General features: G+C 35.9%; 5 protein-coding genes across 7 annotated transcripts in view; 3 read left to right on the top strand and 2 right to left on the bottom strand.

Moving 5' to 3' along the window:
• LOC104713458 overlaps window positions 1-5,226 on the bottom strand; it is a gene marked incomplete in the record, with an annotated part of 8,968 nt that extends 3,742 nt beyond the window's left edge. For both annotated transcript variants that reach the window (XR_002033296.1, XM_019229503.1), the window contains 11 exon segments: window positions 1-100; window positions 198-445; window positions 541-762; window positions 827-957; window positions 1,063-1,192; window positions 1,391-1,448; window positions 1,661-2,035; window positions 2,135-2,218; window positions 2,292-2,639; window positions 2,720-2,805; window positions 3,506-5,226. Coding sequence is in view for 1 of the 2 variants with exons in the window: in XM_019229503.1 (XP_019085048.1) it covers window positions 1-100; window positions 198-445; window positions 541-762; window positions 827-957; window positions 1,063-1,192; window positions 1,391-1,448; window positions 1,661-2,035; window positions 2,135-2,218; window positions 2,292-2,639; window positions 2,720-2,805; window positions 3,506-4,766 (3,043 nt within the window).
• Window positions 7,075-8,318, top strand: LOC104715873 (putative glucan endo-1,3-beta-glucosidase GVI). The gene is made up of 2 exons (XM_010433242.2): window positions 7,075-7,171; window positions 7,348-8,318. The coding sequence occupies exons 1-2, from the start codon at window positions 7,081-7,083 to the stop codon at window positions 8,310-8,312; spliced, it is 1,056 nt and encodes a 351-aa protein (XP_010431544.2). The 5' UTR covers window positions 7,075-7,080; the 3' UTR covers window positions 8,313-8,318.
• On the top strand, window positions 9,069-10,901 carry LOC104713455. Of its 2 annotated transcripts, XM_010430561.2 has the most exons (3): window positions 9,069-9,213; window positions 9,809-10,603; window positions 10,696-10,901. In XM_010430561.2, exon 2 carries the CDS (start codon window positions 9,816-9,818, stop codon window positions 10,599-10,601), a length of 786 nt encoding a protein of 261 aa, XP_010428863.1. In that variant the 5' UTR covers window positions 9,069-9,213; window positions 9,809-9,815; the 3' UTR covers window positions 10,602-10,603; window positions 10,696-10,901. The 2 variants fall into 2 exon arrangements, with proteins under 2 accessions (XP_010428863.1, XP_010428864.1); XM_010430562.2 differs by having other exon boundaries at window positions 9,816-10,901.
• Window positions 11,005-12,000, bottom strand: LOC104713454. Its single transcript, XM_010430560.1, has 3 exons — window positions 11,681-12,000; window positions 11,195-11,341; window positions 11,005-11,093 (listed from the first exon to the last, which is right to left on the bottom strand). The coding sequence occupies exons 1-3, from the start codon at window positions 11,936-11,938 to the stop codon at window positions 11,028-11,030; spliced, it is 471 nt and encodes a 156-aa protein (XP_010428862.1). The 5' UTR covers window positions 11,939-12,000; the 3' UTR covers window positions 11,005-11,027.
• LOC104713453 (nitrate reductase [NADH] 1) lies at window positions 18,320-22,004 on the top strand. Its single transcript, XM_010430559.2, has 4 exons — window positions 18,320-19,493; window positions 19,590-19,730; window positions 19,822-20,054; window positions 20,498-22,004. Exons 1-4 carry the CDS (start codon window positions 18,428-18,430, stop codon window positions 21,821-21,823), a joined length of 2,766 nt encoding a protein of 921 aa, XP_010428861.1. The 5' UTR covers window positions 18,320-18,427; the 3' UTR covers window positions 21,824-22,004.

The raw sequence follows: 26,011 nt of genomic DNA, 5'->3' as shown, positions 1-26,011 counted from the left end.
TCTCAGACGGTGGCCCGGAAACAGCCATCTTTAAAAGTGTTTCCTTTGTTTGTGGCACTAGATGAGAGCTACCAACAACTTTACGTCTAGAAGTGCTTATCTGTCCGATATATAACAAGTAAGAATCAAGAATTAGAAAACATAGCACAACTAAAATTAATACTTGGAGGAAAAAATCTACATGTAGAAACACCAACCTCTTGCTGTGCTTGATCTTCTGACATATCTTTCCTAAGCGATGTATTCCTAGAAGATGTCGCCGCTGCAGCGGTAGCAGCAGCTAGAACAGCCTGGGCTTGTTTGTGTCTTTTCTCTTTCCTACCTTGCTTTCTTGTTTCCCTGACATCATGGAAATATTTGTTCACCAGAACATCATCCCATCTTCGTCCGTGTTGTTCATCAATCTCCAGAGGCAATTTTTTGGCAACTTCATAGACTAAATTGTCTGAGAAAAGAGAGCAATTTTAAGATACTATAACAGAAATTATATAGTGCAAAAAAATTGTGACCAAGCAAATAAAAACGGACAATCAAACTCACCAGAAAGTTCCTTTCTTGAAACTGCAGTGCCAAGTAACTGAAGCTGATAATATAGAAGTTCCCCTTCCACTTCATCTTCAGGAGACATATCCAGTATGCCCAATTTCCTAGCCTTAGATAACTGACGAATTGTGTCTCCACAGTGTGCACTCTGATTTTGGAGATTACTACAGATAGTGTGATCGCCAGCGCCCTGCAGATGTTTGTTTCCTTCTTCAGAGCCTGCCAAATGTTTTAATGTTACCAAATGTCCTAAAATCTGTGGCATAAATCATAAAGTCTCTACCATCAGTTTTGGTTGACACCCTAGCCACATCAGAATCCCTGCTGCTTTTCAGGGTCTGTCCCTTGCCCAGTTCTGACAATTCTTTGAGGATATAAGGATGAGGACTGAAACCAGGATATGCTTCATGATCACTGCGTCATTATATATATAAAAAGAAGGTAATTTAGTAGGCAGAATATTTATGTGGCCAAGAGAACATCAGAGATTATCTTTTCAATTGTGTTTCTGGAGCTTACAGGAGATCCAAGATAATGGGGGTTGGACAGTTCAAATTTCCACGATTCTGAGAACTATTTGGCCCCAAGGAAATGGCATTCCCCAGCATGACACCAGAAGAACTGGAGTTTGATCGTTGTCCATGATTATCTACGCAAAAGAGTTTTAAAAAATATCACCAGCAGCTACCACCAACTAAGAAAAGATTAATTATCAAGTCTAATAAACATTGGATGATGAAAAGCCATCTTCAATAGAAACTACCAACTTACAAAAACAATGCTATAAGCTAGAAGGATAACTATATGGGAATAGGGAAGAGAAAAATAATGAAAAGTTAGTACATACCAGAAGGAAGAACTGAAAATTTCCCACCATTAACTTCCTGATCAATCCCTATTGATTTCTGTATATGCAAAACAAGGTACAATATCAATTATCTCATCAGGAGGCCCTTAAGAAAATACCACCAAGCTTGTGTTTGGCCAAACTCGGTGACAGATCCAATATGACTTTAATAACTGACAAGTAACAACTATTTGTGATGCAGATCATGTGAAAGCATCTAGGTTTTAAGAAAAAATACTCAGAACATAACAGTTGAGATTGTGTGATTACCTGTTCTTCTGGAGAATGACCAGGTGCCAAGCTCACAGCTCCTTCATTCGTCAAAACTGAACCATTGGCTTTAGCTTCATCAACCATAATACCATTACCAGTACAATTTTCAGTTAACATACATATTGTATTATTCTCCGTATTATTACAAATGTTGCTTTCAAGTGTTCGCTCAATAGAATAAGCCTTAGTGACAGCAGGATCTAAGATTTCAGAATCTAGCATCACTATGCCTTCAGTACAGATAGCCCGACGCTCAGATTTACTAGTGTTCTTACGTTTAAAATTTTCGCCTTTATTCCCAGAACCCATGTGTGCATGCTGGCTAAGCCATTTAACTACTTTGCCTAGTAAATCAGGTAACAAGTCTCCGTCCTGCATCGCAAAATTTTGAAATCAATACACACAAACTCACAATGAGAGCACACATTGTTTACAACAGTCAACAGGTATATGAGAAGTTTTACGAGTTACCGTAAGTTTGGCACTCAAAGCATCAGGATTGACCCCAATCTCTGCAGCCACATCCTTCACATCCACTTTCCCCAGATCGATCAACTTAAAAAAGTGTGAATCAGTGAGCAAGAGAGTCAAAAGGAATAGACAACCCAACTTTTAAGAATATACAAACCTTTTTCAGAATCAATCCAAAACTAAGCGACTTGGATAGAGTTCTTTCATCTTCGTTGCTTCTCACAGTCATTCCTGATCCAACGTGGTCTGTTGCAGAGCAGTTAAATTTTGAATGCGGCGATTCTAGTTCTCGCAATTCGTTGTTTCTCGAAATATCAGAACCTGCACCCGGTGTTCCTAAGTCAAGCCCCATCTCATCATTACAAAGGTGACCTTCTCTTACAGGTTCTGACGGAAGATGACATATAGGAGAACGACTATCAACAGCATTACTTTCTCCTCCCTCTACGGACTTTCCATTTTCTTGACTATCTGAATGCTTTGAGCAGAAAGCTCGCAGTTCAACCTACATGTTTTTCTTATATTGTTATAGAAAGAATAAAACAGCACTCAATACGATTTCATTCGGTAAGGGATGAAACTTACAGTATCACACCCATGTTTTCCCCAGACCTCTAGTCTATTCCCTGCCTCCCTTGCACATATAGGATGGAATGATGTTCTGCATGTTCCTATGATCGAGAGATTGAAACAAAGTATCAATTACTATTCTGATATCCACCAAAGGTTGAAGACATAATAATTTGAATCAAAGAAAAGTGTGCCAAGTAGTTCCATGACAAAGCTATCAACTTAGACAAGTAGATCAAGTAGGAACATCAGATAGCGGGGCACATAGAAAAGTATCGACTTTGCCTATTTATTCAAGTAACATCCAAGCTGTGTGCAATAAAACTTTCACAGCAACCCAGCATAGCAACATATTCATATAAGAAAAATAAATAACTAAATGAGACAGAATAACTTCATCGGAATTGCAATCATCACAAATTAGCCCAACAAGAAAATGAAAACACTGCATTGTACAAAAACAATGTCGACAAAGCGTTTTCCAGAGAAAATAATCCAGACAATTCGATTATTCGGAGCAGGCAGAGTAAGGAAAACGAGAATGAGCATAGCAATAAAGCCAAATGAACCCAAACTCATGTGAAATACTGATTTCTGTAACGGGCTCAGATTATGGGAACCCAGTACTCGACATTTGTTTATTTATCATACGTGTAGTTTTTTGCACATTTGTTAAGTTGTTCCAAGGAAGAAGCACCTTAAGTAAAATACCCAAACTATACAATAGAACATGTCATTAAAAATATCAAAGCTACCAATGCTCAGAAGTAGACTGGATGCACAGAAAGTAACAATACATACCATTACAACAGCGAATGCAAGCACCAGATTTCACCTTGCACAAGTTACACAATAACTTCCTCCGAGTTTCTTTTATTCCATGCAAATTCAAGATGGGCTCCATTTTTTTCAAGTCTTCTATATACAGCTCAGGCATCCACAGAGAACAAAAAAGATGAGCAAACTCCACCGGCCCACCATTCTCAGTTTTTGAGAGAACAGGTTTCAGGATGCCACCCTTTTTTGGACATAGAAAGCATGGTCTTTCTGAATCACCACGACCATTCTCCAGCTCACACCAAGAGCACAACCACGATTTATCTGAATCTTCAAGCAGGCCATAGCATTTTTTATGAACTGTAGCTTTGCAGGAAGAGCAAACAATTAACTGGTGATGATATTCCTTGGCATCACCAGTGCAGAAATCACATAACAATGCATTCCCTTCACAAGGAGCCGCAACCATTAATTTCCCCAAACCTGCATCACCACCAAGAAGCTTCCGCTTTTTGGAGGGCCTTTCCGATGTCAACAAAATCCTATTTCTAATACCTAAAACCCATTCTAAACTACCAGAATAGTCTGACGCAGATGAAATTTCATCCCCCACAATGTCAACACCCATTGGCTGAACAACATCCTCGTTTACCTCTTCTTTGTTTACTGTGCCTTCAGATATATCTTTTATGAGAACGTTCTTAATTTCTTCCAGAACAACATCCTCATTCTTTGCACTAGCATCGGTTTCCCTCTGTTGAATATTATTAATAGATTCGTATTCCACCGATGGAACTGAAAAGCAGTTTCTAGAAGATAAAGATCGCAGAGATGCTAAATCTGACAACGTTTCTAAATCAGGCAATTCTAAGCGCCTAAAGTAGTCCTCATGCTCAACCCAGATACTGCCACTTCTCAACTTATCCCCTTGCCTAGAAGACTTGTTCTTCTTATTCTCCGTAGCAGAATGAGACTTCTTGTGCCTTTTCTTGTTATCAGTACGGTTAAGCAAATTAGCTAAGCCAACAGGTAGAGTAGGCACAGTTAACCCTGAAGTGGAACCATCTTCAGGAAGATCAAACGGAGACCTCTCAGAGAGGTTCTTGTTAGCCTGAGCTAAGAAACCAATTTCCAACGAACCCATATCCTCAAACCCCTTGTTCCCATTATCCTTATCTAACGCAGCCCTACGAAATGGGCGACAAGGCTTCTCTTCAGCTCCACAACCTCCGTCCACTCCCCTACCCATCATCTTCTTCGGCCACTGGCATTGGTCAACGTTCATAACCGACACAAACCACCACCAAAAACTCCCGCGCGGCCCATGAAACGGAACCCTAGCCCTAAAATCCCCAAATCCTCCACACACACACAAAAAACGATTCCGCCTTCCAATTTCACCTCCCAAAGAACAGGAGAAAAAAACAACCAAAGGAATCAAAACCCTAACCCTAATTTCCCGAGCCTAAAACCTAACCCTAGCCTAGCTCCCCCGGTACCAATCTTGGCGTCTTTCAGATTAAAGAACAATAGAAGAAGAAGAAGACAAAGACGAATTAAAAAAGCGAGAGGCTAAGATTAGGGTTTCTTCTTCAAATTTCTCTGGTTCATGTTCTTTCGGATCCTTCCCACGACTGGTTCGGTTCTTTTTTTTTTTTCCTTTTTCTTTTTTTTTTTTTTTCCCAGAGAGATTTTTTCGCGTTATTTGCAGGCAACAGAGGAACGGTTCATTTTTTTGGCAAGAGTTTTTTTTTTTTTTTCTTGCCAGCTTTATTTTTTTATTCAGAGAATATGATAGAGAGGTGTGAGGCGTAGTGTAGCACTCGTGCACCTCCTTTATTTTGACACGTGTTTTATTTTTACTCGTTAGATGACTCACGAGATACGACCACGTTAATTGTACGGGATATGCTTTTTTTTTTACCTCCTTCCCCCCCACTCTTTAATTATTATTTGATCCCTCTCTTTTGCTAGTAAATTTAGATTTCGGTACGTTACCTTTTCTATAATATCAATTAGATCCAAATCAGATTTCTCTTTTTAGTTCTTTATATTGTTTATGATGATGATGTATACCACTCTATTTTTGGTCTTGAATTTGCTCGATTTCAATAAAATATACAATAATATGATTTTATTTAGAAGAAAGATAATGTATGTATTAATTGCATGTGATCTATATATGCTCTATATAATTAATATGAAGATGACTCTTTGTGTCCACTAATTAAACTAGAATCCGCTAGTTAGTACTTGTACAAACTGCTTTGGCTTTCACATTTATTGAGTGGACAAAAATAAACGAACTACTGAATTGATGGCCGAACTAGATTTTACTGACATGTAATTTGGCTGACTTAATGATTTATAATTGGAGAGCTCAGGTTATGTGTTTTAATTATTGTATGTGTATTACTACGTTATTTCAAACGTTTTTTTATGAAATGTTGAAAATGATCAATTACCAAATTATGTTTACGTTTTTATGATTATATATATTCAAAATCTGAAACGTTCTCGACTCCTTTGTTTTTGTCACCAACGTTCTTGACTCTATTTTAGGAATGAGTAGGTGGTCCTATGGTATAAAGAGTTAAACACAAACAACCAAAAAATAAAAAATGCTCGACGCCAACCCAAATGACCATAATAATGAACAAATAAAATAGTTTGATCGGCCACTAAATTTAAATTACAAAGCTATAACGCTAACGGCTAACTTGTTTAGTTTTATCAGCTGTATAAACTAGGTGCAACTGCGATACTTAAAACTCATTTCCCATTCATTTTTTTTTTTCATTCTTGTCGCCATTTGAGCTTTCTTTCTTTATTTTAATAGCTTTGTCCATTTCTCAACAGTACTTGATGATCTTTTTCATTATTATTAGGTGTATCAATTACTACGTGTTTTAGCATGGTTTGTGGCCGTTTTATACCTATTAAATTATTATGTGTATATTAAAATTTTAGAGTTGGAGTTACAGTGATGAGCAGTATTTATAGAGTTTAGAGGAGACATAGGGTTTAATGTGAGATTAGAGATAATCTTATTGACCAAGCCAAAGATTTAAGAAATTAATATTGTGATATGCATGTATGATTTTGAAAATATATGGAATTAGATTTTAGAAACTAATATTGCGATTGTAATTATTTAGATATGGCGTCAAGATATATAGTTTTGCTTGATTTTAAGAAGGTTAATTATGAATTTAATGAAATATGTTATTAGATATGGTTGTTTGAGATTTGGGATGTTATATGGAGGTAACTTCGGAATTATATGATTAATATGGAATCGCTGGTTTTGTGCAGTATTAATGTCCCAACATAAAGATTTGGTAGGTACTTAATATGATTTATAGATTGGTAATCTACGCTAAATATATTTTTATTAGAATGTTACTACATTTTATACTTAAGACTTAATAGCCTTGATTGCATTAGAAAGATCCACAATTAAATGTCATTAAGTACTTACGCATGCTTCCAAGCAAAAAATCACCTATAAATATATTCCACATTCACCAACATGAACGAACATCTTCAAACATATATACACCTAAACATTAGAAGAATCATATCATTTCACACGCACCATGAAATCACACACATCAATGGATTCCAAACCAACTGGTTTAGCTGTTGCTATCTTCTTGCTCCTCTCCATCCAAATCCTTTGCCCAGCTGGTAAAAAGACTCCCTTTAATTAAACCGAACCGTGTGCTTCAATTTCAATTTCATTTCTCTTACATTTACTCGGTTTAATTCTGCTACAATCGATTTAAATCATAAACCGGATCGGTTAATCACAGGTAAACTAACTTTTTTTGTTTTTGTTTTTTTTTGTTTCTGCTCTCTTCTAGGTGTAGCAGGGGACATCACCGGAGTATGTTACGGCCGAAACGGCGACAACCTCCCGACGCCGGCAGATACGGTAGCTTTATACAAGACCAACAACATAGACGCAATCCGTATGTACGAGCCATTCGCCGACATGCTTGAAGCCCTCCGTGGCTCAGGTCTCTCGGTCATGTTTGGTCCACGAAACGAAGAAATCCAATCCTTAGCACAAGACCCAGCAGCCGCAACCAACTTCGTCTCCACCTGGATCATACCTTACATAAACGACGTCTCCATCAAATGGATCACGATCGGCAACGAAGTCTTCCCATCAGACATCGCTCCATTCGTACCCGCCGCTATCAGAAACGTAAACGCCGCGCTTACGAGTTCCGGCATCACGGGAATCTCCGTCACGACGGTTTTAGCGATGACCGCTTTGGCCAATACATATCCACCTTCAGCCACAACGTTCCTCCCTGACCTAACCGAGATCATGACTGAGATCTCATCGATACTCACTCAGACGAACTCGCCGCTCATGGCCAACGTGTACCCTTACTTCGCATACGCGTCGGATACTAACGACATCTGCCTAGATTACGCGAGTTTCAAATCCCAAACGCCTGTAGTGATCGACGGTGATATGCAGTACAACAACATGTTCGCAGCAATGGTCGACGGATTCAACGCGGCGTTGGAGAAGATTAACGCTGGAAACGTGGTGGTGATGGTGGCGGAAACTGGATGGCCGACGGAGGGAAATGAACCGCACACTAGCGTTGATAACGCCAAGGCCTACAATACGGGGATTATGACATGTGGGGGATCTGCGCGGATGAGGACGCCTCGCCGCCCGTATACGCCGGTTGACGTGTTTTTGTTTGCAATGTTCAGGGAGAATCAGAAGGATGGTCCGGTGGAGCAGAGCTTCGGAATCTTCTCACCTGATATGACTCCAGTCTACGACATCTTTTGTCATTATTAGACTTGTTTTTTTTCCGCTTATTTGTTAGTTTAAAATACTCTAGTGCATTTATTTTTTCCAATTATTTAATTTATTTATTCATTTACTTGCTGTAAGATGTTATGTGGTGATTAAGATCACTAAACTACAACATTAGAAAAAATAAAGTTAATCACCACACAGGGATTGCTTAAGAAACTCACCACACAGGTCACAAGGGTACCCCCGAGGCGGCCCAATGTTCATGTGATGACATTTTTTCTTCGAGATGTTTAATGAAGATTTGAAAGAAGGAGAAGTTGAAAAGAGCTTCTGATTCTTCACTCCTCATATATGGCTCCTCCTGTCTACACTATGTGGAATGTAAAAGTGCCACTAGCTAAGACAAGGTAGGCTAATTAATTAACTAAAAGAAGAAAAGATGTCCAAATGTTCTAGTTGGGTTATCATCTTATCAACTTATAACTGCAGAATTAGGTTTAACTGTTTAATCTATGAATTGTATATAGTAAAGAAAAAACAAAGTATCACCAAAAAAAAAAAAATTGAGGGAGAATCTTTATGAGGTATATAAAGAGAATATTATTTTGTCCCTCTTGACCCTATTCTAACAAACAACAAACAGAAAGAACGGGCTTACGGCCCAATTACAAAAACACAGTAAATGCGCGAGATATCCACATCGATACGAGATATTGGATGAGAAAAACGGTTGCGTCAAAATGACGACATGTAGGAATCTAACCGCAAGTTTAAAATCAAAAAGAAAAAAAAAAAAGTCTCTTGGCTTTGTTTGCGTACGTCAATTTGTAGAAGCAATCTCGCTTTTTTCCCTTATTCTCTCTACATCATCCTTCAAGCTCGGAGCTCTCTATCTCTCTCTCTATCCTCCGCCGGCGATCTCCTCCGCTTAATCTCACCGGTACTGTTTCCCCCGTCGTCTCCTCTTCCTCATCGTTAATTCTGTTAATCTTGTTGAATTTCGTCATTTCAGTTCTCGAAATTGTCTTTTCGCGTCTCTGATCTTTCAGTTTCGATTGAGAGAGAGAGATCTATATTAGATTATCGGATTAGGATTCCGTTCAATCGAGATCTCAGGTCTTTGTATTTGTGTGTTTCTATCATTTGTCTCGGATCTTAATATGTGGATCGATAAAATCTGTCTTGTCATTGATGGCGTTGCTTAAATTTGCATGAATTTTGGATTTATTTTACTAGAATTGCTACTCCAGATCTGACACTTTTCATTGTCTTTGCACTCTTTGCTTGTGATTTCCATTTGCCGATCCGGTTTAAGTTAATGTTCACTCCCCCCCTGTAACTATAGTGGTGTAGCTTTTATGCATGAGATTCGAATCCGTGGTCAATAGCCATTCAAGATCCTTGCTTCTGTTTTGGTTCTTGTATGAACCCCCCATAGTCAACTTGTGACGCTATTAGTGATGAGTCTTTGCTTGTTGGTTACTACTACATCGCATGGATCTTATTAATTTGAGTGTTTTTTTTTTTTTTTGTAGATTTCAGATGGGGAAAATCAAGAAAGTGAATCACAGTGCTCACATTGCTACTCCTTATCCATCACCATGTTGCAAGAAAGAATGGGCTGGCTCAACTTGCCCTGTATGTTTGGAGTCTCCACACAATGCGGTTCTTCTCCTCTGTTCTTCTTATCACAAAGGTTGCCGTCCTTACATGTGTGCAACAAGCACCCGTTTTGCCAACTGCCTTGACCAATACAGGAAATCGTACAGTAACGAAACCTCAGGACAACCAGAGCTTCTGTGTCCACTCTGTAGAGGTCAAGTGAAAGGTTGGACTGTTGTGAAAGATGCTCGGATGCATTTCAACTCCAAGAGAAGGACTTGTATGCAGGACAACTGTTCCTTTGTAGGAAACTTCAGGAAGCTCAAGAAACATATGAAGGAAAAACACCCACATGCTTGCCCGAGAGCCATTGATCCAGCTTTAGAAACCAAATGGAAGAGGCTTGAGAGGGAAAGAGACAGAAGGGATGTGATAAGCACGATCATGTCGTCGACCCCTGGTGCTGTTGTGTTGGGAGATTATGTGATAGAGCCGCATAACCGAGCTGTCTATGATGAAGAAGACGAAGAAGAAGATTACAGCTCAGATGATTCTCTGAGCAACGGGATCTTGGATCTAGATTCATCATGGCAAGGACAAAGCCATCACATTCGGTTTGTGGATCTGGAATCAAGCGACTTTGCATCCTCTTCCAGCTCCCCTGCTTCTCCTAGCCGTTCCCTTCGCCGTTTGCTCTTTCCAAGGAACCAGAGAGGCAGGCAATAGAGGTCGGTAAACTCTTAATTTAACCGAAGCAAATTCCACTGCATATTTCTCAAACTCTCTCCACGGTTACATTTGACTTAAAAAAAAATTGCAGGAGCAGTATAAAAAAAGGCTAACATGACTAGCCAATTTAGCCATACACAGGGAATTGAAAAAAAAACACGCAGTCGTCCCTTTCTTTTATTTATTTTCATGTAAATTATGTATTCTGTGTAATTGTATCATTGTTTCTGCATTGTTGTACTCTTTACTGAGGCATGATCTCTTATGCCTCATTTCAAATTTCTCTTCTTTTTTTTCTTTCTTTGTATTGATTTGATCATCATCATCTTCCTCAAGTTCTGGAAGAACAATAAAAAGTTATGTGAAAAGAAAAATCTCAATCAACTTTGGACAAAAGTTCGAATCATGATTCTTATTTTGTCTTCAGGAGTCTCTTCTACCTCGTAAGCATCCGCGTGATAAACCTCCAACCATATGTTTAAGTTTATTCTTCATTCAGAACACACACAAAACAAGAATTAATTAAGCAAACTTTAAATTAGAACTACGTAACTAGTTGCAAAAGAATAGAAAAGAAGAGTCGGAAGTACCCAAAGATCTGAATTGTGATTAGTTTTGCACCTTGCTTCTCCTTCTTCTTCATCTGGATCGAACTGGCGGTATCTCCACTTCCTATTTTTCCGGCGAAATGGTAGCCGGAACTTCCTAAACATTTTTCTTATCCACCTTTTCTTCTTCTGCCATTTTTATCAACACAACAAAACAAAAAGGTGAAATTGCTTAACATCCGAATTTAGCTGGTTTAAAACAGTTATTTACTTAACTATTACAAAGAACCTTTTGACATAATCTACTCTACCCAATATCATCATAGTCAACATCACTAATCAGAAGATGATTCAGACGCAACTGCTTTACTTGCTCTTTAGTCTTTGCGTTAAGTACAAATGCAACTCGAGACGACACTTAACATAAGTAATGGCCCATATCTAGCCCAGTTAAACTATAGAAAAAGCTCATTATGACAAATAAAAAAAAACCCAAACAAATATGAAAAAGAATGAGAGAAACGTTACCTTCGGGTTCGGCCGTTCAGGCTTGTTGTTGTCACTCTCTCCGTCGCCGGCAAGAATCCCCATTCTCAACTGCTGAATATGCGTTAATAGATTCGCTCTCCGATCATATCCACGTGTCATTCTGATCTCACGCCTCTCACCTTCATTTTTCTTACGTCTCCCTTGAAACGACGGGACGGTCGTCGTCGTTTGACGATCAACGTACACGGTGATGATCACACCATACATAACCCTGGGATTTGCATCTCTTATTTGCATTCTTTGTGATTTTTTGTTTTGTTTTTGGTTTTGAGTTGGCTTCTTGAAACTCAAATCTTGTTTTTTTTTCCTTCCTGTTAATTAGGAGAAGGTAAGCAAAACAAGCAAGAGAGGATCTCTTACTTAATCAGAATTACACGTGTCAACATCTCATCGGGCCTTTTCATTGTTAACTCTTAACTACTCTACAGTCAACCATCATAATGCTGACTTCCCCATTTACAACCATCAAAAATTGTATTATATAAACAGTAATAACCCACTAAGTAGTCACTAACATGGATCTAATGGGTCTAATGGGCCTGTGGGTTTATGATTTAGATCCTCAATTTGTTTGTTGCCAAACCAAATACACTTATGAAACAAAAATTATCTACTAATGTCTAATGACTAAATTTTTGATTCTTCTCTAGTTTAATGACTATACATATTTACAATGTAAAATAAAGAGCTTTGAAATTATATTAAAATTGCTGACAAGATTCTCACAATTATCCATTATAAAGAAGGAAATATAAAAATAAATTGACTAACACCAACAATGAACTCGAAAACTAATTGTATAAAAATAAATTGACCATGGACACTTTATGTATATAATAATATGCAAGGGTTAACTCCAATTATTTTCCATCAAAGTAAAAACACTAAAGAAACTAATACTAGTGCTTTAATTGATTAATTAAATAATAAAAATCATAATTAGTGTCTGTGTGGGCATCTTTCCACTTCACTTCACTGTCTTCAGGATTCACAATAACTTAAGCAAAAGATGTGTTGCAAATATAATAGTATAAAATCAGTGAACAGACACGAAAGGGAACATCTAGGGGAGGCTATATGCGTTAATATGACCCCTTGCTATTACGAAATTGTGAATGAATGTTTTATAAATCCAAGCTTTTCTCGGATCTGCTGATTTTCATGCAGAATTTATTGTTTTTTGACAATATTTTTATTTCTAAATGTTCCTTTGTGTTTACTTTTCTGAAAATGCCAGAACGCAGTTGTATTACCATTTTTATAGTTAATTAAGTCAAGTCAGGGCGGTGTACTTGACCGTTCAGTGGGTGATTTATAGGAGGAAAAAAAAAAACGGTTTATGTATATTCTCTTAACATTTTTATTTGCATTTCATTCGACTGTCTACTTTAAAAAGCTATTCTATGATTTTGTTAAAAAAAACTTGACATTTTTATTTGCATTTTCATTTTGTCTATGATTTTATTATATCATCCAACATATTTGATTGTATGTGGTGAGTATACCAGCTACATATTTACTATAACACATTATCCACATTGATTTAGTCGCCACATTCATTGATTTTATTTTATTTTAATTGAAAAAGACGATTTAAAAATACTAATATATAAAAGTATGTGGTTACTTCTTTTTAAAATGTGTGTCTAGACTGAACTTCACCAATCTTGGATCTTCCACTATAAGATGGGTTCTTAACTATAATTGTTGTTTTTTTTTTGTCTTATACTTTAATAATTTAAACTAAACTTATTAGTTTTGCCTTTTCTTTTCATGTGACACGATTACTGTATTGTATGAATATAATTCTTGTATTTGTACAGTATTAGGTTATTTAACTTAGTTTCAGTTGAAAAATAGTTCCAGGTATAATTCAACAGCATGTGTCCAACTTCCCAATTGTGTCATATCTTTATCTTTAAAATTAGAACTTTATATTTGACTATAAACAGTAAAAGTGTCCAATTATACCAAATAGGCAATATGGCAAATATCATATGGTTAAAAATATATAGCCGCATGTCTGTGGTGTCAAGTGGTTCATTATTTCGTTATATGAAATGAAAAGTGCTGCTTAAAGCGAAATTAAGAAGAAAAAAAAAACAACATTAGGAACAACAAGAGGGATTATAATTATGATTATCGGCCAGGATAATTGTGTTGGAATTGACGCTAAGTCAAATAAAACACCCATTTGGATATATTGTGGCTATTAATGATTGATAAAAATACCGTATTCGATACCACAAGAAAAAAAAAAAAATCAGTTATGTGTTCATTTGAAGATAATATATGTACATACTTAATTTCTCCTCAATTTACATTTTTATGTACGACGCGGGTTTTTCATATATTTCAAAATAAATATACACTAAAGTTTCTTTTTTTTTTTGGTCTTCAATACTACATTTTTATATAGTACGACATGGTTTATTTATTTATAGTATAATAGTACATGTACAATATAGATTATTGAAAAGAAAAATGAATAAATGTAAATGTAGTGAAAGTGGCTCAAAGGGTCACGAAAGGGTCGTCGTTGTTTCCCTAACCGCATCAAGCTCCCCCAGTTGCCTCCATTTCTTATTCAAAATATATACGGTACAATTTTCTTACTTTTGTCGGTAGTTATATACTTATATACTATAATTTTAAAATAGTAAAACATATACAAATACAGATTCCCGAATGAAAACATATGGGAGATTCAATGGTTCACCGTTTCATGATCGTGGAAAGTAAACTCTTTACTCGTAAAATATCCAATTTAGATTTTTTTTTGTTTAACCATTTAGAGATTACGTGTGCCAAATCTCCATATCATAGTTTTGGTGATCTGTCATTACTCATAAGTTCATAACTCTATATAAATGGATACAAGCTTATATATATATGTACTATGTTGGTCTTAATCTATATACTGCCGTCGTAATATGTTGGTCTTAAGCTATATATATATTGCCGTTGTCAAAAAGGAATGAGACTTGTATGTTGTCATTTTAGTTGAGTTATGGTGCAGACAAGTTAAATAAGGAAATTATCATGATACTTTGCATAATCTGATTATATCACACATAGATTAATTGTTTCTGATACATATACTTAACCGAAATGTAAATATACAGAAATTTTGTCTATTGATCAAATGGATTACAAAAATGATATATATTGTTTCGTTTTTAAAGAATATTAGAAACTTAACATTTGTGCTTAAATGACACACATGTTTATAAGAGACACACTTTTGCGCTTAAATGACACACACGTTTATAAAAGACACACGTTTGCGCTTAAATGACACACATGTTTATAAAAGACACACGTTTGCGCTTAAATGACACACGTTTATAAAAGACACACGTTTGCGCTTAAATGACACACATGTTTATAAGAGACACACGTTTACGCTTAAATAACACTCACGTTTATAAAAGACACACGTTTGCGCTTAAATGACACACATGTTTATAAGAGACACACGTTTGCGCTTAATTGACACACATATTTATAAGAGACACACGGGTTACCAAAAAAAAAAAGTTTATAAGCGACACACGTTTGCGTTTAAATGACACATATATTTATAAAAACCAGATGTTTATGTTTAAATGACACATATGTGTATAAAAGACAATATAAAATTAGATTGTAGATGTAATTTTTTTAAAAAAAATAATTTTTCAATTAAACTTTAAAAAATTATTGAAAATTCTAATCATTATTTCTCTTTTTCACTGAAACCCACATAAACAATAAAAAGACTAATTAACTTTGAGAGAGTTACTGATCCTAAATTAATTAAAAAAATTACTACCCCGTATATAAACTTTGATACATAGATGAAAATTGTGTTAAGTCTACTAAACTGAATTTGATATTACTGCTGACAAATTAACTAAACTGACTTCTTATCATTAAGTTAAACGTTCACGTACTTGTTTATCACTAAAAATATATATATTTGTTCAATGCAAGATTAAACTATCTGAAAACTATTTTAAAAAATGTTATGGAATTACAACCTAACTATTTGATAAGATGTTTATAATAGTTTAACGATGGTATGAGAGGTTTCAAGAACCACCAAGAAATAATAGAGATGTTTACCAACAAATTTTTTTTTTTTAATGAAATTAAAAAATATCTAACCTAGATGAGGTTACAGTATTTTCAAGTTTTAATATATAGCATTTTGCCCATGACATTTTTTAATTAATAAAACTTAACTTCTCCATGTATCTAAGCAGTGCAAAGTTGATTATTACTAGTTTAGAAGCTTTAACCAAGATTGACTCTTGAATTTATTTTAATACACCGCATGTAAAGATAACTATACGCGGGTCCATATACGTTATTACACATGTATCATTTATAATTAATAATAATCTAATAACTGAAAATCAAATTTATCAAAAACCAAAAAAACCAAAAAAAAACAAGAAGAAGATTGAAAATCCAAACAAATGACAAAAATAATATTCCGACCCGTCGCTTTGTTTGGTTGCCCCGTTCGCGTACTTGCTTGGCCGTTGGTGTTTCCATGCGCCACTTACCCTACAAAGTCTTCTCTCTAACCTCCTTTTTATACCATAATCTCTGTTTAATATATACTCCAAATTACTTAATTGCGCTTTATCTTCTTAATCGTCATGTAATCCATAAAAATCTTCGAGATATTTACTTTCTCGACTTAATTATTACATTTTTTTCCTATATTAAACATGTCAACAATATGCTCACTATCATAATAGTATATGTTTTAGCTACCCACCGGATTCTCATGCCCTGTTTTCTTATTATTACACTGACGTCTAATTTGACGTTGATTTTTAGAAATTGAAGTCAATATAAACAAAATCTACCTGTGAATTTGCTGATTACTACACCTTTCTGTAAACGTGATGCAATTTAATCTTGAGTCATACATCTATGAATTCTTTTATTTTCATCTGTGATATTTTGCATTGATTAACAAACAAAACTTCAACCCAAATATCTTTATTTTATTGTAATCGCACCATTTAATATGGAGTATAACTAGGTAATATTGTTCTTGCTAGCTACATTCAACTTATGCATATTCCAGTAAGTAAAACCATTTTGTTGTAACATATTGATAAAAACAAAAAAACATAGTTGTGGTAAGATTGTAAAAATATTGAAAGTGTCTCCAAATCTTTATTTTCGCTGAATCCACACTTGACGATTGTAAGCGAATGTTCAATGCATGGCAGGCAATTAGACAAATATGAAGAATTTATCCATTTTATTTATTATTATTTTTTTTGTCAAAATTAATTTACCTTTATATATATCGTAAGTTAGCTAGAACATTTTACAGCAACAATTAGTAGCTAGAACTTAGCATTGGTATATATACAGCAGTCTATATATGTTTGTGGCTTCAAGGGGAAGGTTTATCTCAGCTTTTCATTTGTAAGGGAAAAGGTTTATCTTGCCCGTGGTTTACTCGACTGTTGTTCGTATCCTATTTATTAAAATTTGTAGCTTCAAGGTAAAGGCATGCATGTGTTTCTTCTTTTTTCAAGTGCAATATTTTTATTAATTTATCACATATAACTACTTCTTGGAAGTTTCATACATAACTCCAAATTAGGGTTTTTTGACTTTTCCAATTTCAATGTCGACTCCTATGAAATAATCATGCACAAAAGCCATGTCTAAATCATGCATATGAACTGTAGATAACCGGGCCATGACACAGTTTGCAGTCCATATATGGGTTTTTTTTTTCTAAATACTCTTTTGTCGTCACTATAGTGTACGCAAAAACAAAAAAACACTACGGTATATATATGTTCTTGTTTTTTTGGCCACAAACAATGCAGACACTATAATTATATGGAATTTTCAACAAAACTAATTAAGTTATCGACTTTAATTTTGTTAACTCAAATTAAAAGTTGATTTTCACGGTAAATTGTATTGATTGGTAGTAGAAATGTATAATTAATAACGTATAGTAAGATAACTAGCTAGCTAAATGATCATCAAGACTACTAAACAATATTCGACACTTATAACGAATGTCTTTCTTTAAAATCCTTTTATCAAAAAACATTCGACACGTAAAAAGTAAATTGGGATATTCACGGTGTCCTAGTGACATAATTTTATAGAAAACTGAATTTACGATAATCGACATGTACTCTAGCTTTGTTCATTCGCTTTAAGCATCAAATCAAAATTATATTTTCAATATGTGCATCATTCTTATTGCATATACAAGTGAAAACTGATTGAGTGAGGATGTTGTATCATAGATTCATAGTACCCTCCCATGAATACTGCCCACGGATCGAATCCAAGATCCGCATTTTGTTTTACATTTGTAGTTTACATTAATTTAAGAATACAAAACAACATCATACAATACAACTAGGCTACGAAATAAAAAAAAAATCTCCCGCCTTAAAGGCCAAAGCTTGGGGGATCTACGTCGGTAGGTCCCTCGGACTCAGCGACCACAGAAAGTCACATTTGTCAATTCCTCCTTCCTCTCTTCTTTTTTCAATTTTTTTTTTTTGTTATAAACATAATTTTTATTTACTACTATAATCTCTGTAACGCCCTATAAATACAACCCTATAACCCCTCATTTACTCAGAAACCAAAATTAATAATATCACAGCACAAAACCAAAGGAGAAAAAATAGATTCTCTCTCTCTTCTCACCGATTCAATAGCTTTACTACTACTACTACCATGGCGACCTCCGTCGATAACCGCCATTATCCCCGCATCAACACCACCGCCATGAACGGCGTCGTTCACGCTGCTTTCAAGCCTCCTCTCGTTCCTTCTCCTCCTCGCTCCTTCGACCGTCACCGTCATAACCAAAACCACTCTCTCGACGTCATCCTCACCGAAAAACTCGTCAAAGAAACCCAAGTCGTCGTAGACCGTTACGACGACTCCTCAAGCGACGACGAAGACGAGAGCCACAACCGTAACGTCCCTTACTACAAGGAGCTCGTTAAAAAATCCAACAGCGATTTAGAACCGTCGGTTTTGGATCCTAGAGACGAATCAACGGCTGATAGCTGGATCCAGCGTAACTCCTCCATGCTCCGTCTCACCGGAAAACATCCTTTCAACGCCGAAGCGCCTCTCCCTCGTCTTATGCACCATGGCTTCATCACTCCCGTCCCACTCCATTACGTCCGTAACCACGGCGCTGTTCCCAAAGCTAACTGGTCCGACTGGTCCATCGAGATCACCGGACTCGTCAAACGTCCCTTCAAGTTCACCATGGAAGAGCTCATCTCCGAGTTCCCCAGCCGTGAGTTCCCTGTAACGCTCGTCTGCGCCGGTAACCGCCGTAAGGAACAGAACATGGTGAAACAAACGATCGGGTTCAACTGGGGATCCGCTGGAGTATCCACTTCTCTTTGGAAAGGTGTTCCGTTAAGCGACATCCTCCGTCGTTGCGGCATCTATAGCCGGAGAGGCGGCGCGTTGAACGTCTGCTTCGAAGGAGCGGAGGATCTTCCCGGCGGTGGCGGATCCAAGTACGGGACGAGTATCAAGAAAGAGATGGCGATGGATCCTGCTAGAGATATTATATTGGCTTATATGCAAAACGGTGAGCTTTTGACACCGGATCATGGGTTTCCGGTTCGGGTTATCGTACCCGGTTTTATCGGTGGTCGGATGGTTAAATGGTTAAAACGTATCATCGTTACTCCTCAAGAATCTGATAGTTACTATCATTACAAAGACAATCGTGTCCTTCCTTCTCTCGTTGATGCTGAGCTCGCTAATGCTGAAGGTACAGTAACTCTTTTTTTTTTTTTACCCTCGTCTTCCTTTGTTAGTACTTTTTTATTCTTACAGTTATTAAATTTTTACTTCTTTTTTGTTACAGCTTGGTGGTATAAGCCTGAATATATAATCAACGAGCTTAACATAAACTCGGTGATTACAACACCTGGTCATGAAGAGATATTGCCGATTAATGCATTTACCACTCAGAGGCCTTACACGTTGAAAGGATACGCTTACTCTGGTAATTAAATATTTTTTATGTAATTAAAAATAATTGATTGATATGTAATTAAAGTCCTAATACTAATAAAAATGGTTTGGAAAATTCACAGGAGGAGGTAAGAAGGTAACGAGAGTTGAAGTGACTCTAGATGGAGGAGACACGTGGAGTGTGTGTGAGCTTGACCACCAAGAGAAACCAAACAAGTACGGCAAATTCTGGTGCTGGTGTTTCTGGTCACTTGACGTTGAGGTTCTTGATCTGCTCAGCGCCAAAGATGTTGCGGTTCGAGCTTGGGACGAGTCTTTCAACACCCAGCCTGACAAACTCATCTGGAACCTCATGGTAACCCTCTCCTCTCTTAATTTTTAATTATAGAATTAATTAGTCTACTTTGTTCTTTAGTAGTCTGATTTAAATACTTTAATCCTAATTTTTTTGTGTAAATTATTCGATTTTATATATTTTTATTCGTCCTACAAAGTTGGAGCTACTGATGATTTTTTCTTTTTTTGAACGTGTTACCTACCAATACCATCTTCGCTTTTCAGAATTTTTTTAATAGAGCACTAATCAACATGGAAACCAAGACCAGTTCTTTAATTGTCTCTGTTGTACAGTTCATTTTAGTGGTTAAGTATTATAATCTCCCTTCATGCGGGCAATTATATTAAACTTAGAAAAGTCTAAGCCTAGGGTCTCCAGCTACAATAACTATATGATATAATAAGACACTGTATTATGATGTTTGACTAAAGCAATAACGAAGTTGACTTGTGTTAAAACAGGGGATGATGAACAACTGCTGGTTCAGGATTAAAACCAACGTGTGCAAGCCTCACAGAGGAGAGATAGGGATAGTTTTCGAACACCCGACCCGACCCGGAAACCAATCCGGTGGGTGGATGGCAAAGGAGCGTCAGCTTGAGATCTCCTCTGAATCAAACCAAACATTGAAGAAATCTGTTTCGTCTCCTTTCATGAACACTGCCTCGAAGATGTACTCAATGTCCGAAGTTAGAAAACACAACACTGTTGAATCTGCATGGATCATCGTCCACGGTCACATCTACGACTGTACACGTTTCTTGAATGATCATCCAGGAGGCACAGATTCTATCCTCATTAACGCAGGTACTGATTGCACCGAAGAGTTCGAAGCCATTCACTCCGACAAAGCCAAGAAGCTTTTAGAGGATTACCGTATCGGTGAACTCATCACAACTGGTTACGACTCTTCCCCTAACGTCTCAGTCCACGGTGGCTCAAACTTAGCTTCTTTGTTAGCTCCTATCAAAGAGGTGGCTGCTACAAAGAACATAGCTTTGGTCAACCCACGTGAGAAAATCCCTGTTAAGCTCATCGAGAAGACTTCGATTTCTCACGATGTTCGTAAGTTCCGATTCGCATTACCTTCCGAAGATCAGCAGCTTGGTCTACCCGTGGGGAAGCACGTTTTCGTATGCGCCAACATAAACGACAAACTCTGTCTCAGAGCCTATACTCCGACCAGCGCCATCGATGCCGTTGGTCATATCGACCTAGTCGTCAAAGTTTACTTCAAAGACGTCCATCCAAGGTTCCCCAATGGAGGACTCATGTCACAACACTTAGACTCCTTACCAATAGGGTCAATGATAGACATCAAAGGTCCACTAGGACACATTGAGTACAAAGGCAAAGGCAACTTCATGGTCAGCGGCAAACCCAAGTTTGCCAAGAAACTAGCAATGCTTGCCGGAGGAACAGGCATAACTCCAATCTACCAAATCATTCAGTCGATACTGAGTGATCCAGAGGACGAAACCGAGATGTATGTGGTTTACGCAAACCGAACCGAGGATGACATTCTTGTGAGGGAAGAGCTAGAAGGATGGGCTAGTAAGCATAAGGAGAGGCTAAAGATTTGGTACGTGGTCGAAATTGCAAAGGAAGGTTGGAACTACAGTACTGGGTTTATAACCGAAGCTGTGCTTAGAGAACATATCCCCGAAGGTTTAGAAGGCGAATCTCTCGCACTCGCGTGTGGACCACCGCCTATGATTCAGTTCGCGTTGCAGCCAAATCTAGAGAAGATGGGTTACAACATTAAGGAGGATCTCTTGATCTTCTAGATCTACTCAAATTTATATGTATTGGAAATTCGAAAGTCAATGACAAGTATCGGTTATGTAAATACATGCTTATTTGGGTAAGAGTTTGTGTTCGAAATGTATATTGTATAAATTGTGTTTATAGTCTATGTTGTTGTTGATGATGATGATGATAAATGATGAAAGCATGTTAATTCAAACTTTTCTCGTCTTGTTTTGGTCAATGTTAGATATCTTTATCGTTAATTTGAGTTATTATGCTTCCACAATAATCTAGTCGTCTAATAAGTTTGTTATTGTTCACATCAAGTGTGCTATTCATTTAATCACGCCTGGTAAACGTTTTGTCGTTTTAAGACAACTAGTTTGAAGTTGGTTAATAGTTATACCACTTGTGGCCGTGTTGCTTTCAATCATCATTCGTCAGTGACTACAAAAAAAAAAACAGACAAACATACAAAATAATAAAAACATGTTTAATGCAAACTTATTCGATACAGAAATGAAAAAATATCTAAAATGCAGTTTCGATTTTGGCCCCGCAAGATTCGTGACGCATTTGACAAGTACTACTAATTTCTTATCATCCGTTGGAGATATGTACAAATTTTGGATTTTTATATAAGACTTTTGTAGCGACTCCAAACTGGTAATAGTGAAAGTAATCATTATAATTTCATATTTACTGTGAAGTGTTGTGAATTCGAGCAAATAATAGAGAAACACGTCAATGAGAAAACAAGTGTTTTTCGGCCAATGATACCTTTATCTATACCATTTTGATATTTTCCTTCTAAATCTGATTATAAATTTTATATATTCTTTAGACTTTTTCTCTAAACATAAAAAAAAAACTCGGCTGTGTTAAAAAAATAACTCGGCATGACAGGAATAAGAAATTTTGAATATTTTAACTTATTGTACCGTAATTAAATAATTTTTTGGATTACTTTATAATAAGATAAATAGCATAGAAAAAAAAACCATTAAAACGAGATAAAGAATTACCACTTCGAACCCATTAACAAAAAAATATAGAGAATCACGACTTCAATTATTATTTATAAATGGTTATTATTGAAAGCTTAATCATATAACCAAATTCATGGGTTAAAACTCTCATCTAGATTACATAAATTACGCTAATGCAACCATCTATGTATAGTCTCAAGTTTCTTTAAATCTCATCTCGTTTTAAATTACGTTTTATCTCAAAATGGAATATCAATATATATCCATAAGAAGTGGAATATATCACGGTCTCGAATTGCCTCAATCAGTATGGTTCTCTTATTTTTTTCCTTATAACATACGTAGTAACATACACTGTATCCTAAAGGCATAGATCTCTCGCATAAATTACGAATTCTTCAAAGCCAATATGGACATGCATATGGCACGTAGTTACATTTTAGACCATGAAAGAAGTTAATAGAGAAAAGGAAACTTCCTAAATAAAGTAAAATAAGATAAAATGGATAAAAAAAAAACAAAGAAGGTGGTAGGCAAAAGAAAACGTATGGCCGCGACTCGTAAGAAAGGACGTCCCGACCACTGCGGATACGGCGAGACGCTGACTGATTTTTCTCTTTTGTTTTCCTAAAGAACGTTGTTTCGTGTTCACAAGGGTCAATACAATATCCAATCTTTCTACATATTATTATACAAATAAAAATCCCCTCTTGTGCTTTGTCTTTATTCGTGATATAATCTAAACTTATACTAGCTCTAAATTATACGTCCTACCTATGTCTCTACTTAAATTACCTCGGTCCCTAGCTAGCTATATCGACATTTGTTAAGATGACGTCCGAAATTTGAAGAGTTGTCGTTAACGTTCCTGCAACTAACACTTTTCTTAGACATTAGATAATAAAAGTTGATACTTTCGTATTAAATATACTAGTTTCACCTAGACCAAAACACGATAGACGTTTAGATAAAATGTTCTTTTAAGTCTTTCGATTTACGTGGATCGTTGTTGTATGGATTAATTTTAAGATGCTTAGTACATATATATATATGTTTATATAGCAGAAAATATCGATGTGATGTAGTCCTTTTGTAGTTACTCCTTTTTGTTGCGTAGTCCTTTTTCCTCATCCTATTATGAAGAAAAATCCAAATACTTTAAGGAAAATTTGGTGTAATTCATAGTCTTCTTCATAACCACAGTTCTATGTAGCTATCGTAGGTCACCTTTTTCGTCATCATATTCCTCTTTGCCACAAAAAAAGAAAGAAAAAAAAAATCGTGTTTGTAGAAATTAGTAGTAATTTGTCCTGTCGATATCGAGCGTTATGTCATCCACAAATATAAGTTGTTTGATTCGAGATTCCAAGTCCATAATCTTTTTAGATGGGTCGCGAAGATTTCTAACTTCATACAAGTGTCCGTTTCTATTTTCTAACATCAAAGTCTTGTTGAGACCAACTCCTTTTACAAGACTTGATGCATGCAAAATGTCAATAATCCACATTTTAGCTAAGTTATAATGTCTATAATGTCAATAATCCACATTTTAGATGCATGCAATCATTATTCTGGTTTCCTTCTGAAACTCAAACATTTAGCTAAGTTATATAAATTACTGAAACCAACAAAAAATGAGTACACATATATTTGACGACCCCCAAAGTAATGGTTTTGTTGCGCAACCTAGACAACCCAGGCCATCATGTGGTACGTGTGTCGAACTTGAACCAGAACAGTGAAATCGATAATTTTGGCCACAAAACAACACTTTCCAAATAAATTCAATAGTATTAATATTGGTTTGTTCACTAGAAGTATTATGTTTAACACCCCTATTGACGAAAACGAAAAAATTAGGAATCTTAAGGCATTTTTTTTTGGACAAACGGAATCTTAAGGCTTTTGTTTCCTCCTTTTCAGGAACATTTTTGATAAAAATAACAATTTATGGAACCACCGGTGTTGGTCCGGTTAAGCTCAATGATTTGGAGTCTTAGTTTTTGTCGTATTATGAAATCATTATCTATCAACCTTTGATCTCCCATTACTTTAATACTACTAATTACGAATCAAACAGGATGATTAAGTTCACCAAAGACGTCCCTTATGGCTATTAAGAGTCAGACACAAGGATGACCAGGGTCATTAAGGCGTCTTATTAATAAACCATGACTCCACTAATTGCTTGTTAATCAGAATAATTAGTTTATTATGGTCTTAGTTTAAGTAGCTCTCAACCAACCAGGCAAAGTTTGAATTTTGGATTATTCAAAGATTTGTGGGCTTCCAAAAGCATTGGGAATGGCTCCAACTACGCTGGGATATATATTATTTTATCTCCATTGCCACAGTCGTTGGAGTTATTTATTTTTCCTAGTTGGAGAATCAAATGATCAGCATAATTTTTTAAAATCCTACTAGGTGGAAAAACAAATCCTAGTAAAAATAGTTTATAAATGTACGGAAATCTACTATATAGAATAATACTAGACATATCAATATATATATATATATATATATATATATATATATATATTTCTCTATATANCTATATATATATATATATTTATTGTGGGCAACTAGTTTAATCACACTAATTTGAATTCGTATAATTAAAATATTTTGACACTATTTTTTTCTAATACTAGTGGATTAGCGGTACTGTTCATGCATGCTATTCTAATTTTGAAATAAATATATGTCACTGTTTTGCCAGTTGCCACTAATATAAGAAGATATCTAGTACTTCTTTTTGTTGACATCGCTGTAAATAAACTTTGGCACGGCTCTCCTAGTAACTAATAATATATAGGGTTAACCCAAAGTATTGTTCAAGTTATAACTTTGTCTTAATGTGAGATGTAACATCTAATAAGTCTGACCTAAGAGTTGGTTCAGATCACAAATTTGAGAAGTTTCTATCAATATTATTTTTTGGTTATAAAGTTTCACCATTTTAAGTAAATTTTTTATTCATATTACTATTTTTCTATTTGATGTGAAATTGAAAATATCTTCTTTAAAAATAGTATATAGAAAGGGAATGTAATTAACATAGACCACAAATATAAAAGATATGTCGCGTGCTTAACACGTCCGAGTCATTGTCGTACCCTTTTGCCAACTTTTTGAAGTTTCCTTCCTGAAAATGACCACACATTTGAACTTGACATATGATTGTTGCATGCATATAAATATGTTATATTCGCAAAATGCCAAATTCTACCCTTAATC

This window comes from Camelina sativa, chromosome 9 (assembly GCF_000633955.1).
Source record: "Camelina sativa cultivar DH55 chromosome 9, Cs, whole genome shotgun sequence".
Lineage (NCBI taxonomy): Eukaryota > Viridiplantae > Streptophyta > Magnoliopsida > Brassicales > Brassicaceae > Camelina > Camelina sativa.
Note: the sequence above shows the minus strand (reverse complement) of the source record. Positions and strands in the feature narration are given on the sequence as shown.

Bases quoted from the DNA above. Each gene is read 5' to 3' on its own strand.
- LOC104713455 (XM_010430562.2), top strand. From the start codon at position 9,816: ATGGGGAAAATCAAGAAAGTGAATCACAGTGCTCACATTGCTACTCCT.
- LOC104713454 (XM_010430560.1), bottom strand. From the start codon at position 11,938: ATGCAAATAAGAGATGCAAATCCCAGGGTTATGTATGGTGTGATCATC. The intron at 11,342-11,680 runs GTAACGTTTCTC...TAAAAATGGCAG, and splicing joins CTGAACGGCCGAACCCGAAG to AAGAAGAAAAGGTGGATAAG. The intron at 11,094-11,194 runs GTACTTCCGACT...TTCTGAATGAAG, and splicing joins ATCACAATTCAGATCTTTGG to AATAAACTTAAACATATGGT.
- LOC104713453 (XM_010430559.2), top strand. From the start codon at position 18,428: ATGGCGACCTCCGTCGATAACCGCCATTATCCCCGCATCAACACCACC. The intron at 19,494-19,589 runs GTACAGTAACTC...TTTTTGTTACAG, and splicing joins TGAGCTCGCTAATGCTGAAG to CTTGGTGGTATAAGCCTGAA. The intron at 20,055-20,497 runs GTAACCCTCTCC...GTGTTAAAACAG, and splicing joins AACTCATCTGGAACCTCATG to GGGATGATGAACAACTGCTG.
- LOC104715873 (XM_010433242.2), top strand. From the start codon at position 7,081: ATGAAATCACACACATCAATGGATTCCAAACCAACTGGTTTAGCTGTT. The intron at 7,172-7,347 runs GTAAAAAGACTC...GCTCTCTTCTAG, and splicing joins CCAAATCCTTTGCCCAGCTG to GTGTAGCAGGGGACATCACC.